Source organism: Anticarsia gemmatalis, chromosome 13, assembly GCF_050436995.1.
Source record: "Anticarsia gemmatalis isolate Benzon Research Colony breed Stoneville strain chromosome 13, ilAntGemm2 primary, whole genome shotgun sequence".
Lineage (NCBI taxonomy): Eukaryota > Metazoa > Arthropoda > Insecta > Lepidoptera > Erebidae > Anticarsia > Anticarsia gemmatalis.
The window spans coordinates 10,823,749-10,841,646 of record NC_134757.1 but is presented as its reverse complement, the minus strand read 5'-3'; the positions used below and the strand labels follow the sequence as shown (position 1 = coordinate 10,841,646).

The window sequence follows — 17,898 nt, the reverse complement described above, 5'->3', positions numbered from 1 at the left end:
TAATGTTGTCATATCACGAAATATTTTGGATATCACGGGAAATTAAATGTCTTAATTGATATCGTATTAAAAGAACATGACATGCCACATTCAAATCAAGTTCAAGTAGGCATTCCAAATGTTGATAAATTAATGAATGATAAGTATTTTTCAACATTCATTATGTTGAGCCCAGCTATTACTTGAGGTTTTGATATATGAATTTAATAATACATGCTGACAATAAGATTATTCTGAACTCTTACGTGGTTTATGGCGTTACGGCGAATCGCGTGTAAAACTTTTGATACAAAAAATTAAGGTACTATTCTATAAAGAAACGGCATGAGACAACAACAAAAGGAAGTACGGGAGAAAATATTATTTCCTAAATTTTAGGGGTAAATATTTTCTTAGTATGGCAACAAAAAATATAAATTCCTATCTGACACTGACAGTTCCGTTCATTGACAAATCGCGATGACGTTCGGTTGAGAGCGGTGGTTCGTTCGAGTGGGCCGCGCTGCATAGCGAATATTTGTGAGATAATTATTTCCGAGTAAACCGGCGCCCTAGCCAACGCGCGTAGCCATGGCGGACGAGGAGAATAATTGTGATGAAGGTGGTGGTGATATGCGCGCCGGGCAGGCGTTTCGCTTGCGAGGCCGTAAGGGTGCGCTCAAAAAGAAGAATGTTTACCTGATCAAAGACCACAAGTTCATGCCGAGGTTCTTCAAGCAGCCTACGTTCTGTTCCCACTGCAAGGACTTTATATGGTAAGTGATTGATCATTTTGGTAGAATTTGTCGATAGTGCGATAATATTAATGTAAAATTAAAAATACACTATTTGTTTACAATGAGGAGGCGCCCTGTGTACGGTTTAGCTTTTTTTGGGTTGCCGGACGATGATAACAGTCTGTTCAGCCAGTGTTAACGATCACATTGTAAGAATTAAATTGGATGTATAAATGGTTGTCATGATGCAGTTACCAATTTAGGTCTGTATTGTTTGGGATGGATATAATAACGCGTTTTCCTGTGCGGCTATAATTTACGTTATCGGCGCGTACGTATAATATAATGCTAGATGCTTCATTTGTTTCAGCATAATTATAAACATATAATTTATTTTATTACAAATATATTTTTAGTAAAATATCCCAAAAAATATTATCTGTGATTTCTAATAGGACTCTTATTTGTAAATTTTATTTTAAAAATATTTTCCCATAAATTTTCCTTATTCTGAACATTAATACTAGGTATTTCAATGGAAATTTATTTATATTTCCTTAAGATTATTTATATTTGTCCTGTTCAAGATCATATTTGTTTGTTACCTCAAGTTATATTGATAACATACCTCTCATATACCTAATATTTATTCATAATGAAACTATTTTTAAAGTATTTTTTTTCTTACTTACTTCTTCTTATAAATGCCCTGTCTAAGAACTGGGCATTTTAAAAAGTTTAATTTATATTTTGTGATCAAAATGATACCAATACTTTCTAATAGTTAATTAAAAAGAGATGTTAAAATAATTTTCTACAATAAACATTTAATGGTAACTTGCAATCTTATGAAGTATAAAATTAATATCCAATAAGTAAGACTTAACTATTAAGAATGAAGCCAGAAAAACTTGATTTCAATATCTTAACAAAACCAGAAATATGAGTGTTATTTAAAGAATACTTATTTTTAAATATATCAATGTCAATGTAAAATATTAAATTGGGCATCTACTTTTATTTTTAATAATAAACCAATACTATCACACTATTATTGTCCAATGGGGTAGACAGCGGAACCTTATTTTTACACACAATCTCCAATTCCCATAAAATATTGGTAACTAATCTTTTGGCCTTAATCATCTGCAATAGATGTATTCAGGCCAATGATGATGATGAATCTTTTAAACACAATATACTTGATATGATGACATTAAATATGTAAAAAAATCAGACTGCAATAAAAATAAAAATATTTAACATAGTCTTATCTGAACAGAGAAAAAAAAATTAAAAGCAAACAAACAAGGCAATTTTCTTATTTTCAAAGAGTTAATGGTTGATGGACTCATTGTTTACTAAAGTATTAAAACTCTTGTATCAACAATTTGTCATATGCCAGAACAAAAAATAATTTAGCTACCAATAAATTAAGTTGTCAGCTTATAATCAGCTAAATAAATATATTTTTCGTACTGTAAGTGGGGAAATTGTAATGATAATATAATTCCTCGAAAGCCTTGTGATTAATCAGGTATTCATAGAAGAACTACACATATTTTTAGTAATACAATTTTTGTACAGAACTATGTACATTATAGTATTTTTTGTTACTTAACCTTTATTTTACCCACTTAATAAAATAATAAAATTATACCTGTCATCAGTAGAACATAAAATTTTTTTGTTACATCATCCAGAATCAAAGTTTTAAATACATATATATTTCGAATAAAATATTGGTAATTCTAATCTTAAGAAAATAATTAAATATTCAATGAAGTTGTTTATCAACTTATTCATGTTATAAGATTAGTCGTAAACCATAAATAAATAGGTGCCTATATTTAATATAAAAAGACGTAAAAATATTAATAACATTGACCTTTCCTGCTAGCAAAATGCAGACTTGTTGGTAGCATATTATTATTAAAAGGGTGTTAAAAAGAGAACAATACCAAGACATTGTCTTAGGAGAAGGATTGGGTAGTTGACTGGGTTAACGAACAATGTATTAAACTTGTAGTTGTTAAAAGTTCACCTTAATTGCTCAGGCTATGTATTTTTTTTCGTTAATAATGTTGAAGTTGTAATTATTAGAGACTGAAAATTTTTTTAGACACTCATTTGATACCATCGAAAATACGAAATTGTGACGTCACTACAACGTATATTACACTATAATGTGTTTTTGATATTTCATAAAGAGTAGCTGATTTGACTGGCAGTCAAGTAGAGGTACCCTACTATATGGATTTTTGAATAGTGTTAGTACGGATGAAATTTCATAAAATCACGAACTTTCGAGTTCGATAGTTAGTAAGGTAGTAGGTAAAGTAGTTTACTACTACCGCTTTACTAACGAACTTCTTAGGTCTTCCCAATTCTTAGAAGAATACCTATTCTAATTACTCGTACCTAGTTCCTCGTAGTGAAAAAATATCACATTAAGATTCTCTCTGTGTTAATTTCGATCAAAAATAAAAACGCGAAAAGTCGTTCTTGCTTGCGGGTGTAACATACGTAATATTATAAAAATAAAACATTAAAAACTATATTATTAATACAAAAAGCTTAGCAACCGATATCTAATATAGTTGTTCAGATTATGATATCAACATAAAATGTATTTTGTATTTTTATGACTTGTTCATTCACTGCAGAACAGATATAATGCGTGCGTGATATTTTTTTATAACTCGCCTTTTCATGCCAATTTCAAAACAACGTAGAATTATCACAAATAGTCAGTACATTATTTATTCTACAATTTTTAAATTGTCATGTTGATTATATAGGTACTTCAGTACGGCGACGTTTTCCGCGTGAAAAGATTTCCCGGGGTAAAACTATATGTGTAATCCAGGTTGTAAGCTATCGTTGTACCAAATTTCATTTAAATCCGTCTTATAGTTTTTTGTAAATGAGCATCAAACTTAACTACATACGTACTATCGAACAAACTGAATCATGACCCACCATGTGCTCATTTTCTAAAATACGTCTATATACACGTAGGTCGAAATTCGCTTGAACCTACGTTTCCTTGGTAATGAATTTGTTATCTGTCATTATCGCGACAAATCTTTGTGCGTCCATTATAGGAAATAATGTAACTATAAAAATTAAAATAATATAGGGTAACCAGTATAGTTATTACCCGGTTAAGGAATTTATACACAATTATGGTCAATAGTATTCTAATAGTACTCTTTTATAAACGCAACTTAATTTTTTTTTCTAAAGGAACATCAGTCATTTGTTTCAATAACTTTGTAAACATATAAATAAAAAACGACTTCTTAAATCACAGTAATTGTCCACCTAATTTTAAAACTTAACGAAAAAAGTAACCAGTATTCTAAAAGTGACATAGGTATATTGCAATTAATTTGAACTGGTTACTGTAGAAATTAAAATAAACGTATTATTGCTTAACGTTGGGAATCACTGTATGCTGGGCAATGACTATAGTGGTTACCCTAATCGACACGTTTCACAGATTTCTAAATGACGTGCTATTTGACATTTGACACAAATATATTTTTTCGTTGTGAAAAGAGTTTAGACTATTAACATTCTAGATTCAAATTAAGAGTGATTTTTTCGAAAACGTATCTAGTACTGTGCTAACAAAGGTCAAAGTTGTCTGTAGTCGTAGATACATCATAACACAGTTGTATTCATGTTTAAAATGTCCTAAGTGCGACTTTGACAATAGAGATGAAATTCTTACTGTTTTGACGGTTTCAAGCGAATTGTCGGCAAAATGGGTCATGATTCAGTTGGTTCGATAGTACATCTGTACATAGTTATTATTTTTCGCGTTTATACTTCTAGAATAGGATAGGAAAGTAGGATATACAAATTTTGTATTATAGTTTTGTCACCTTCACAGAGACGAATGTATTTAATTTCATGCGCGGATTTTCAATCACTGAGTATCACCTAAAAAATCCAATGACGCATTTTAAATTCTGACATCAATTGACATTGTGATCTATAGAATCGAATTTGATTCCAACTAATGTCTATTCACAATCTTAAATTCCAAACTAACACTTAATCGAACGCTCGATCAAAATTGAAATAATTATAATCGCTAAAATCTAATTCGTAATTTCAATAACCTTAAGTAATGCGCTAATTTGGAACTTAGGAGCACGAATTCATTAGTTACTGGACTAATTATTAGTTTCTGAGTACATTTAGCGGTAGTTTATCTATTCAATAGCGTTTTTTTCTATATGCGTTTTAACGCCATATAAATAAATGTACCTCAGGAAGCGGGGATAATAACCATAGTTAAACAGTGTCTTGTCTTTTTCACTCATATACGGTTTGAAGATTGATCGAAAGTGACACAGCATTATAACTAATTAGAGCTTTTATGAAGTTTATTACTAAGACAGTTGTATGTAAATTACAACTGCAATAAAATTAGTCAACGCGAAGGGACTAGCGATGTCAATGTTCAGAGCACGTTTCAGTGTACAGACTTCTTGAATAATGTAACCCAGACAAATAACTGAGTACTCATTCTGTAGGAAACTGAACAGCTTATATTAAATGAGAGTAATATAGTTGAAGAAAGACAGGATATGTTTATTTATTTCGCCCTAATATTAAGTTCTTCCACTCCGTTATTGAGTTTACGTTTTCTATGTACAGACTTTATTATAATTGGTTTTAAGCGTTTGAAATAATCGGAAAATCGATTTTTATATGCGTCTAAATTTAACTGCATTATATTTCAACTACCAACCATGCTTTTCTTTTTGTAAATTGAAATATTTTGCCTTCTCGAAAGGTCGTAGCGACCATAGAAAGCAGGAGACGTATTTTCTATGGTAGCGACTATGGCAAGCTTGTGTAGTAGCTCAAACATTAATCAATGATGCTGATATTAGTTTAATTTGAGATTGAAAATTTATATAATTATGCAGATGTTACAGTAATTTCGAAGTAAAAGTTTACTATAGTATATTACCATAGTATACTTAGTATAGTACTATTCTACATTTTAGACATTTGTAGAAAGACGTAACAACAGGTCAACTAGGTCAGTAATCTGTTGCTAATTGTCTTAAAACGTGAAGCCGAACACTAGCTAAGCCTACTTTTAATGGCTTCTGAAGTTCTCAATACTACTTCTATATTATTATAAATGCAAAACTCTGTAATACGGCTGTTGATTTCACGGCGGAACTGCCAAACCGGCCTGAGTTCGAGGTCTAAAGGAACTAAATAACAGGCTACTTTTTTTTTTCTTATGTTACTATGAGACGAATGCAGAAACACTACTCAATATCGAGTGATGCTCAAAAGCATATCTTTCGCTACGGTACATGTAATGGGTAGGTGGCGAGCCTGTTGCCATTTACCGAGCACGTTACCAAACTCTAGACTATTTTTCATAAACATTTTATTACAAATCACAAAAAAAAACAAAATATAACTTTGTCCGACTCGGGAATCGAACCCTCAACCTTCATGATCGGTAGACGGCCGTTTTACAGTCAAGTCTGTATGTAAACTATGCTATTGTATTACAACCGTACGGTACTAATGATCTCACAACGAGAGGTGCTCTATTAATAATATCGGTGCAAACGTTCAAATGTTTAGCTTTTAATAAATCAAAAGGTATAACTGACAAATGGATTGCCAATTTTATGCGCGAGTTGTTTCATCATCTGTTGCCGTGTTAATGCCAATATTTGTAGTTTTGTCTCTTTCTAACTATAGGGGTACGAAAGAGATGGACGATGAAACTATATTAAAATGAAAACTAGTGACTGTTTTCATTTTGCGTTTAGCAAAAAATATGATAAACAAATGCAAGGAAATCAATGAAATATAGTTAGAGTAACTTCTGCCCGCGACTTTGTCCCTAAAAAGGATTTCCTGGGGAAAAAAGTGTTCTTACACATATGGTACTTTTTACCTCGGATGAAAGGAGAATGGGCAAAATAGTATGGAGCCTGGGCGATCCGCGGCCAAACTTGATTTTTTGTTTTTTTAATGTAGTTTAGTCCTATAATTACCGTGTAGAAGTTTTATTGCCGCGACGCACTTATATGACGAACAAAAAACATTTTTGTTTTTGAGCACTTTTAATAGCATAAAAACATATTTTTGGCTTATATTCGGAGATTAAATAAAAAGTACTATTTATATTATTGCATACAAATGTAGACATTATTAATATTCGAACAATCATAACATGTAAATATATAAATATCGTAACAAGTAAACATCTTGCTCTTCTGATAATTCAGACAGATAAGTCGTCTCAGTGAATATATTAATATATTCACTGAGACGACTTATCACTGGTCGGTAAACGATCTGTTGGTTAAGCAACCGTTGGCGCGGTCATTCTATAGATGGGTGACCGCATTGTGGTATTTGAACTGAGCTTCTCCGTGCTTCCGAGGGCACGTAAAAAGTCGGTCCCGGTTTTTCTCAACTAAGATAACATTCGGGCGGCTTGAACAACTTTGAAAGTAGGTGAACCATATGATAGATAGATACGAGTTACGATTATTGTTCATTTTTGATGGCATTGCAATCGTTATAAGAAGATGTAACGTTATTACACAACATTAAATGCATTACAGACACGAAATAATTGTATTTGTTCTATGAAATTCCATTATATTTACATGTCAATATATTGTTTCCTGAAAGGATTGCAGCGAAACGTTCTTAGTAAAAGTTGTTCCTAGTTATCATTACTTTAATTTGACACTACTTCATTAATGGCCGCCGACCGCCCAGGAGTGCCCATTCTCCTTTAAGTTGCAAATTAACTGCGTGCCAAATTTCATAAAAAAATAAACTTAAAAGCGTCTTCCGCACTAAAAATAATTGCTCTTGAGTCCCGGGGACTATTATGAACAAATACGTACAGTAGTTTTGTACAAACGAGTAACAAACATTCACACATACTTCCACATCAATTTTCGCAATTAGTATAATGGTAGGAAGTAGGATAATATAGATAGCAGAATACTAAAAATAATCAACAATAGCATCCAGTAATTGTCAATTGTATAAGTCAATTCACTTCAATTCATAATCAATTGTTCGTTTAGGACAAATCAACATAATATTAATGAAATCATATCATTGACCCCATTGATTCAATTTTACGTCATTTGAAAATCGTCACGTGGAATTAGAGGAAATGGGATTCTATCAATAGAAAACGTATTTACGTAGGTGTATTCATGAGAGAAATAAAGTCTAGTTTAATTCAATCAGAGAGGTGATTTTGGGAGACAGGTCGATTGAATGATTTTTTAAATAAAAAATCCTTTTGTTTTTATATTATTTTATGCTGGTTCATTATTGTAATTAAAGAATTAACCTACATGTGTCATGGTTAACAGTGCAATAGGTGTCGTTTCTAAAATTATTGTTAACTGTCTTCTAACCGTGACTTGGTCCGCGCTGAAAACAATCCTGCAGTAAAAGAAATCTGTTAATCCATTTTATCGTTTTGCGTAAAAGACAAACATACGACCACTCACACTAACTTTTAGAAAACTTACAAAAAAAATGTTAAGATAATGGAAATCTTTTATGAATAGTGTCTCAAGTATGTTACAGACAACAACAGTTCAAGACCTAGCAAAACATATTACAATTAATTTCACTTCCTTGTTTCGTTTCTTTATTGGCGCAGCTCCAGAAACCAAGTCCTTTCAGTTTTCCGATAACACATGACACTATACTGATATCAACGTTATTGAATTAGGTTTCTTAGTGTCTAATTAGTTAATTATTTGTCGCAGTTTTGTTACTGATTCGTTTCTAAGAAGTAGTGCCAGAAGAATTATACATGCGTAGCAACAATCATTACTGCTGTACAGGTGCTAAATAGATCATTTATCAATGTACTGATAATTTATCAATGTATTGAATAGGGTAGTTGATTTACAGTCAAATTAGTCTATAAAGTGTCAAAAACGCATTTTCGTATAGAAATACAACATAGTGACGTCACTATTATTTTCGTTGACATCAAATAAGTGCCTAATATAATCAATAATTTCAGTCTGTAATCATATTAATTTCATCATTAAAAATGTTGCTTGCATTTGATTCATCTAATCCTTTAACGAGTACAACTTTTCTATGCCTTATTAAATCTATCAAACACTACAAATCGATTCTTGATCGTATTAATGTAAACGTAACAAATGACGATCACCATAATTCTCTTTACTAACAATGCAGTATTACGATGTACTATTTAAAGCAACCACGCATCGTATTTTAACAGGAAATTTTACTATGTCTATAACAAAACTAAATATAAACCGGAGACTGGTACTTGTCGATTTATTGACTCTATTTTTATATTAGAATGGTCGAAATGGTATGCTGATAATAGGGTTGTCGGGTCCTAAAATACTACCATTGGTCTAATAGCTTATCTCATATTTGCGAGTTTGCGACTAATCGCCAGCAACTACGTTTTTCGAACGAGCCATGCGATAAATCAACTAGTTGGTCGACGCAATTAATATGTGCGTAAAAACTAAAACATAACTTTCGCTTTCGATTTGTCAATGCTGCGTTGTAACTTAAGAACTATTGGATATTCAAAAGAGGTCTTTAAATGGCAGTAGTACATCGAATCTGATTAAATATAAAATACAAAATACAAATATGCTCAGTATCATGTCGCTCTTTTTGTAAAAACTGCAAGCGATATGCACATGTGATTTGATCAAAAGCCTAAAGCAGACCACACTCGTAAAAAGCTAAACGTATCCACCAAACACCTGGCAGCCCTACCTTCAAACTTTCAGTGACAAGCATTTGGCTCGCGAATACAATTTATTGATTTTACCCACTTATTATAAACTGAAATATTATGTCGCGGTGTATTTAAAGGATGTTTATCGATACAAATGGGGCCAAGGTTTGGCTGACAGTCAACAGGTAAATTCTCATTTGTTCGCGAATTACGAAGGAAGATATTCAGAATTGATAATTTGCGATAAGCGTACAACTTTTGAGTGCCTAGTTAGCAAATATTTGATGTTCAATGTAATTGGAATCATTACGATTTAAAGCGTTTAGGAGGAAATATTTCAATTGATGGATTGTTTGTTTGGATAAAATTGCAGGTACATATTTATAATTTGTTTGGGTGTTAAAAATGTTTAGTAAATTTGAATATAATTTATGATAGTAACCAGGAGTTTGATTGTGTCATTATGGACCTTACACTTATGATTATTACAGGAGTGATGTTGGAAAAGAAGGCCATTTTTTTATGTGGATATGTCTGGACCAATTTGGATTAAAATCGCACGTGAGACGCTACTAGTTCATGTATAAGTTGTATTTTTTTTTTGTAATCTGTCGTTTTGTTAAATGAACTTTTGAAGTTGTTGTTAAATTGTCTACAGTTGTCAGTCAACTTGGTCTTTTGTACATAACTCTTATGAGCGGCTGCTGACTCATTGTGTCTTCTATTTAAATTAACAAGAACATAACTCGCTGCTGTCATGTAAATCGCTAGGGGATTGTAGACAGTGTGTAGCTGTTATGCTTTGTCAAGATATCTCTACTTTAGACAGTCATATGATTGAGAGAATCTTACGTAGTTCGTACATACATGCTTGGACTACCAGTCAAATCAGTTACTCTTTATGTACGTGTACAGTATAGAAATACAACATAGTGACGTCACAAGTTCGTATTTACTTTGGAATTAAAGAAATGTCTATAATAATTTTTATTCCAACATTATTAACGAAAAAATTTACATGGCTTGAGGAATTTGGATGTACCTTTTACGAGTACAATTTTTTTTTTTTTTCTTCAACTAAGTCAACTACACTATTCATTTGTCTACTCTTATGGTAGTAAATGCTATTAATTGTTACCGAATTTCAACTAAATATATGAGAGTAATGTCTGTTACTTCTGCGTTATTTTCCATTTAGGATATTTGCCAGGTGTGTACTTCCGACCGGCAGCCGGTGTGTATGACGAATTGTCGATATGTATTTACGTGCATTGTGCATGGAGTCAGACTACGATATTTATGTAATAAGATGTATGAATTTGGTCCAAATGACTTATCGTCGTGATATTATACTATAATGTATTGGTTTCAACCACTGGTTTTGCAACCACGTGGATTTTTCGGGGGCTTTAACCTATTTCTGTGGTATAAAGTAGACAACGTTGTTAGGGAATATAGAAGCTTTATTTTACGATGAAATTTTTACAAATGTTTTCTACTTTTGGAGAAACTCGCTGAAAATCGATATTTTAGTAAAAAATCTAATTCACACGAATATTAAAGTATTTTCAAAGTAGTTACTCAATAGGAATGAAATAAAGTTTTTTGGTTATAGTGTGATCGCAAATACAGATAACGGAAGGCGCCTATAAATGTAGAACACGTTTTTTTCGTGTACGATTTTTTAAAGCTCCGATTGTTATCAAAAGTACACCTGTGAGGAAATGATAACGCATATCTTATGCTCGTATATAAAAAAGGATATTCCCCGAACTAAAGTTTGAGAATTAAATCGTTGCGGAATGGTATTATTCGTCCCGGGAAGTAAGTCACAAAAGATTTTTTACTAGGGATTCAAAAGAGGGTAAAATTTTACAATCACACGAAATCGGTTACTGTATTTTATATAAACTCGAAGATAGTCTAAGCAATTGACATGATGATATATTATTGCTAGGACCATACATGATTTTCATATACCAGTGGATCCTATAAGATTTGCTTAAGTCGATATTCTTAAAAAAAAAACAAGACGAAGTTGGGACTCCTCCCTGGTAAATCATATTCATGATTCTGAAAGTACATAAGAAATAATGTAGCACATACCCGGCACATATGTCGGTGCTATGCATTGAAAATCAGGCAATCACTGCCGAGATCTCATTAGCCCCGGCTGCGTATGCTTGATTATAAATTAATGCGTGTAAGGCAAAATGTAATCTGTTTTGTTCTCCCCTCCTTTTCTAATCTACGTTACAAGTATGCTCTGTCTCTCTCACTCTTGTGATTAAATGTAGTTGAGGTACTGTCTTTAATTAATTGGTACTACTTCTAGGAGTTTCTGGAGTATTGCATTTCTAGGGAAACCTTTTTCGGAAAGTGGATATTATGTTTTACATAGCTGCCTTGGGTCCCTAATATATCTGAGCTCGAAGGTTTTTTGCTATGGATAAACGTCTTGCAGGTAGAAGTTATTTTTTCATTATCATAGCTTCGTGGGATCCCTAATTTAGCTCCAAAATGTATGTAGTATTGTGAGAGGTGGAATGACACAACATTGAAAATGACCATGTTCTCTATACTTCATTCCAATACCCTTGAGCTATTACTATTTTTTTAATCTACAGTCCCGGATTTCAAAACCTATCAAGGACCAATTTTTTTTAACTTACTGGTTTCGACAAATATTTGCTTTGTGTGGAAACAGAACTTAACACACTTAATGCAATAATAGAGCATCAATCACCTTGACCAGTCGCTGTCAAAAACGCTCATTAAATACTCATTTAAGACACGTTTTTTTTAGCACGACTATTATATTTGCTCAATATTAAATCACCTGACATATTCAAAAACCACAAAGGCAATTAGCTTAAGTGAAAGATCTCTGATAGTTCTTATCAGTATGTAATCTCACCTTATGTTATAAAATCATGATAGCGTCATATCTGTTTTATGTTCGTGTATCAATTAAAGACGTTCGTGAATTAAATGATGTGATTTTCTGTCCGTATATTAAATTCGGGTGTGTTTTCCTAGGTAACAGGGAATGAGAAAATCGGTCAAATATTGGAACAGTAAAACAATATAATAATAATACAATAATATAAAGTCAATAGTCAGAATAAGAATATTAAAGTAGGAAAAATGAAACGTAATGCTTTTTTTGTAATACAACTCCAGCTTAGAACAACTGAAAATTCGAAAAATGTATTTAAATTATAGAATTCTAGAACAGTCGTCTATCGGAGTAATCAAATAAAAATGTAACGGCCATCTTCAAAATTAGCGTCCATTAAAAAATGGTTATCTTTTAAAATTTCAACGTTTATTAATGAAGTTATATAGATTTTGCTATTGGTTTGGAAATATAAAATATGGCTACTTATAATATATTAAAATATTTAAACCAGTTAAAATCATCGAGTGTTACGGCTGGTGGAACACGGTAGACGGTCTGTCCCAATTAACTTCACCGCGCGTTGATCGTTTGGTTATGCTCAATGAACTACCAGACTTCATAATTTTGAAACATATTCGCATGTTCTGGTAATTATTTGAGAGAGAATTTTGATGAGTTTTGTGTTTAAACTGGATGTTTGTGTGTTTGAAAGATTATTTGAGTGCTAAGGATTACGCATTCTAAACTTGACCGTGCTATAGATTTTAAGATTCGTTGTAGGAACTACAATCTGAAGAATGTCACGGAAATCTTTGATTCGACAGCAAAAAGATCAACCCATCTAGAGGCGATTGAACGATTGAAAAAAAAAAAAGAATACTACCAGAATTCATCTCAATAGTAGCCCCGATTAGTAATGTGCTTAGTAAATGGTTATAGGCTCGCCCCCTATTACATGGAACACACCTCTGCCTACACCTTAGAATATAATTGATGTGATATTAAGTAAGAATGTATGTAATAAAGTATGTACTTTATACACGGCATTAGTTCATTGAACCTTGAACTGCAACAAAGATTTTGCAACACTTACTCTTCATCAAAAAGTAATTCAAACAACAATATCTAAAATAACCCAATTATTTGATACAACAATGTAAACACAAACATGTCGTCACAGCTGCAATTTTGAGTACAGTTCATATCGCTAACGTGCGTCAAGGTCGAGTGCGAGTCATGGATTGTGACGTCACTATACCTCATGTGGACTTTACTATACGTCTATACGCACTTATGCGGATACGTTTTTATGATGCTCATTATTCATCAAAAGAAACATTGAGATCGCGACAGATGTAAGTCTTTTGTGGAGGCTCATTTTTGTTTGTTTGATTTATCTTTCTTTCGGATGTTATGGCTCTCGTATTGAGATGCAAACTACGTCAATGTCATCATAATCATATACTGCAAGTATATGAGTTAAGTCCTGTATTGATGATGTATATCTTAAGTACATATAAACAGAAAAATTCACGCCTGTTTCCCACAGCGACAGGGACATACCTAGACAGAGACCAATGACCGCCGCTTACTACAATCCCTACAAATACGCTTTGCTTCATTCATATCCATACATATTCTTGTCATATCTTGTTCAGATTTTTTGTATTAAAGACACATAATTACCCGAAACAGGGAGAAACGATTTCTATGCTCTACAAATCGTTTCTCCTTGTAAAAATTCTATTTGCTTGAGTTCCTACCTACTGGCAAACAAACAGTGCTAACTAGTACTAAATTGTAATTCCTAGAAATATAGCCATTTTAATCCCTGATAACTGTAGTAAGTACTTGATTTTCGACACTCGATTGCTCTTAATAAAATATACAAACACATAAAATGACGCCTCATAGCTAGAAATTTAAAAATTTGCCAGTCAAATATACAAAACAATAAAACAAGTCTAAAAGCAAAAACTATGATGAACATAGATTAATTTGACGTGTAAACGTTTTGAACGCAAGTGTTAAAACCGCATGCCACCTCGTTGCGGTCGTTCCGCTTTGCGACGCAGTTATTCACATGTCTGGGTTAGAATCAAATGTCGTCTATACAGACACTGATAAACTAGTATTTATATTTAGATTCAAGTTGTTATATTGACATTTTCGAATTTATGTTTTTGTATGTAAATTTCTTTGAGATGTTTATAATAAAAATATAATGATTTCGGCGAAGTCGTATTAAATGTTGAATTGGTAAACAATAGTTTGATTAAAAACGTATTTTTTAAATTGTTAACGTCGTTTCTGTGTTTCTTTAGTATCAATCGGTCTACTATTTCGATTGTGCCACCGGTTGGCTCTACTATAGGGACTACTTCCTGAGACCTCAATTTGCTATAGTCTTCTTTTTGATTTCTGGTACTTAAACGTCATAATTATAATTGAAATAAATTACTGTTATCTTAAAAACTACAAAATAATAGGTACAGTAATGAAGTTTCAATCTTGAATGCTTTAAATCCTTACTCATAGAGCTGCAAAACTCACTACCTTACAATCAACGGTACTGCGGTTTGTTTTGTGTTTGTCTATCTTTCTCATTACTTCCTAGCCGGTGAACGTACTTTAGTCTCGTGATCAAAATCATATTATATTTAGAACCTACACTTCCTATATTAAAAGATTAGACACGGTTCTAATACAGCCACGTCATTTAAAACAGTTCTCTTAGAAAAAACAAGGATAAATCTGAATCATACGTTTTTTGTTCGCCTTTCGAGTATTGCAAATAGTCATGGTTATTACTTGGGGATTTTATAGATATGAGAATGTTTGAATGAAAAAAACTGTCTGCTGATTTTGCTGTTGCTTACTTACTGCTTTAAATCAATAAATATTTGTATTAGACATGATCTATGTCTGCAGTCTGATCTACAAGAGTAGATGAGACTTCATATAAAAGCGGCCAAGCGGCCAGCTATCGAGCTAGGACGCGTGCCTATTTTTTGGAGGAAAAAAGAGTTAAGGCTCACTTTGTCTGTAAAATTATTTTTAGCACATAAAACTTCACAATCACGCCACTACCACAAATGCTCGTATACTGAAAAATGAAATAACCAGCAATAAAGCCTTTAACTAATGGAAAAGGGTTATTGAGGTTCTCTAGCAAAAGGAGGAATCTATTGTCGAGCTTCTGAATGGTGCCAATCCAATACCGTAAGTAATGGTTCCTGTGAATAAACCTATAAATATGTTCAGAAACATGACGATTTTTGAGCTAAAATATTATTAACAATTCTCGCACTAAGAATTGCTGTTGTGTCGCGGGGACTCTAAAAAATGGCTATGGCTTTTGTAAATGAACTAAACAACTGCAATCAGACTGGTAAGTAGTCTTCCCCAGATGAAAAACTAACGCTTCATTTAAATTCCCTTGAATATGTGTAGGGTAGTTTTACTAGCAGAATTTTGATAGATAATTTCATTGGAAAACTAGCACTTTTAAATCATTAGTATACAGAAACTAGGTACAGGTTTATCGGCTGTATTACTTATTATTGGTTTATCCTGATGTTAATTATTTCTAACTAGATGCGGATAAAGTAAAGGATATCTACACATAATCCTTATTTACACAACAAATATTTCTGTAATTTTTGCACGATATTATCCTTCACATAAATATAAAACTTCTAATTAACACATTTTCCTTAATAAATAGTATCAAATGATATGTTACATGAACATTGACCCATATACCATAAAAATACGGCTGCAATGTTTTGCCAGCCAATTGAAATTTCCTGTGCGAGCTAGCGGTGCAAATTGACCAATCAGGAGCGTGAACGAGACATATATAGGCCAAATAGTTACATAGCTACATGTTTTATTGGATCCTGGACTATTAAATGATAGAATCTATTATTGGACTGCATTAGCTATGCCCCGAAGTTTCAATAGCGCTTATAACCATGTTTTGTGCATGTATTCCTCGTAATCATATTATAAATGAAAATTGATTTAAAAAACTTTAATAATACTGGATAATACAGCGACGTAAAAACCTTCGAAAATCGAGTTTTTGCCTTGATTTTAAAGCGTTTTCAATGATCCATCAATGGAAGTAAACAGTCTTGGGTACTTACTGTTATAGCTCAGAATTCACTTTGATTTGACCATCAAATATAACAAGAAAGTTTCTATTGATCGTGCCCAGTGATGAAGTGGCATCCTCTGGTAACTAGTCCTATGGGAAAAAAGCGTGACTTTATGTATGTATGTATATAATAAAAATCAATTACGGATAGACTCACAAACGTATTTTATTTTTACCTCAACAAGTACTCATTATACCGCACAATATCCTTGTAAAGCATTTCATGTTCAAAACAACCCTTCCTTAATATACTACAAATTGTATAATCAAGTCCCGAGACCAACCCTAGTGAGTAATGACGAACCCCTAGGACCTCGTAAGCTTCTGCAAATGACCAATCAGGAGCGAGATGACATGTTAAGCCTTGTTTCCACTGGGCAACAATTGACGCGCAACAGGTTCTGCGACGTTGCGCAACCACGAGCAACATTGTCGCGCAACTTTAGGTTCCGTTACATGCTGTTTAAATGTTGTGAAGTGGAGACACGCTTCAAATATTATAACTACAACTGCAGAAATTAACGCTTGTCCCTATGGCGATCAGTTATTGACGACTATTAATGCATGAAGAATCTAGTATCAAAGTCAATCGGTCAAAACGGGTTGATTGAAGATGGCTTTTTACTTTTAAGAAATCATGTTAGTACAAGTCACTGATGTCTATACTCCAACAATTTAGTGGAGGAGTGGCATGCGCGATTTATTTGGAGGATAATTGTTTAACTCTAGGTGTTTCCAAAATAAAGTAGCTGTATTTGACATGTCACCGTCAGCATTATAAGCCTGCGGTTCATTGATGGTCTAAATGTCTGAATTTGGTATACCTTCGTCAGCCGTAAAACTTGCATACAAGGGTACTACTGCTACTTAGTTCTTGATCTATAGTCGACTACTACCAGCGGATCGGTGACTTTGGAACGTAGACTCTATTGGACTGAAACTGTTGCTAAACAAAAGTCTCATGCTAACTTTCAACATGTTGAGTAACATGTTGCGCCACATATTGCCCAGTGAATACGAAGCTTTACGAGACTTACGGGGGCCATTTAAATATGTATCATGTTTCCGGTATGGCGTCCAATTTGATTGGGTGTGATTAGTTGTAATCTAATCTTTGGACTGGCTTAGCATCAAGGGCGAATGGTAAACACGTACTTACATGTTAAATGGTACGTTGAAAGCTTTCGCTTTGATAACTTGGATTTTTTTACTTGTTGATTTGCGAGTGAAATTTGCAGTTTGGCTATAACGTAAAAAAATCGGTTCCTAGTTGGTAAATCGTATTGTTTGTGGACTTTTAGATTTTGATGATGATAGCGAGATTTTGTTTATTAGATGATCT

The 17,898-nt window shown here is 32.9% G+C and overlaps 1 protein-coding gene across 1 annotated transcript in view; it reads left to right on the top strand.

The window, feature by feature from the left end:
• The first annotated feature begins 448 nt into the window (after positions 1–448).
• Positions 449–17,898, top strand: part of Pkc53E (Protein C kinase 53E) — a 225,848-nt gene continuing 208,398 nt past the window's right edge. Inside the window, exon 1 of the mRNA XM_076122215.1 lies at positions 449–755. Coding sequence (XP_075978330.1) covers positions 571–755 — 185 coding nt within the window. The 5' untranslated portion in view covers positions 449–570. The remainder of the gene's footprint in view (positions 756–17,898) is intronic.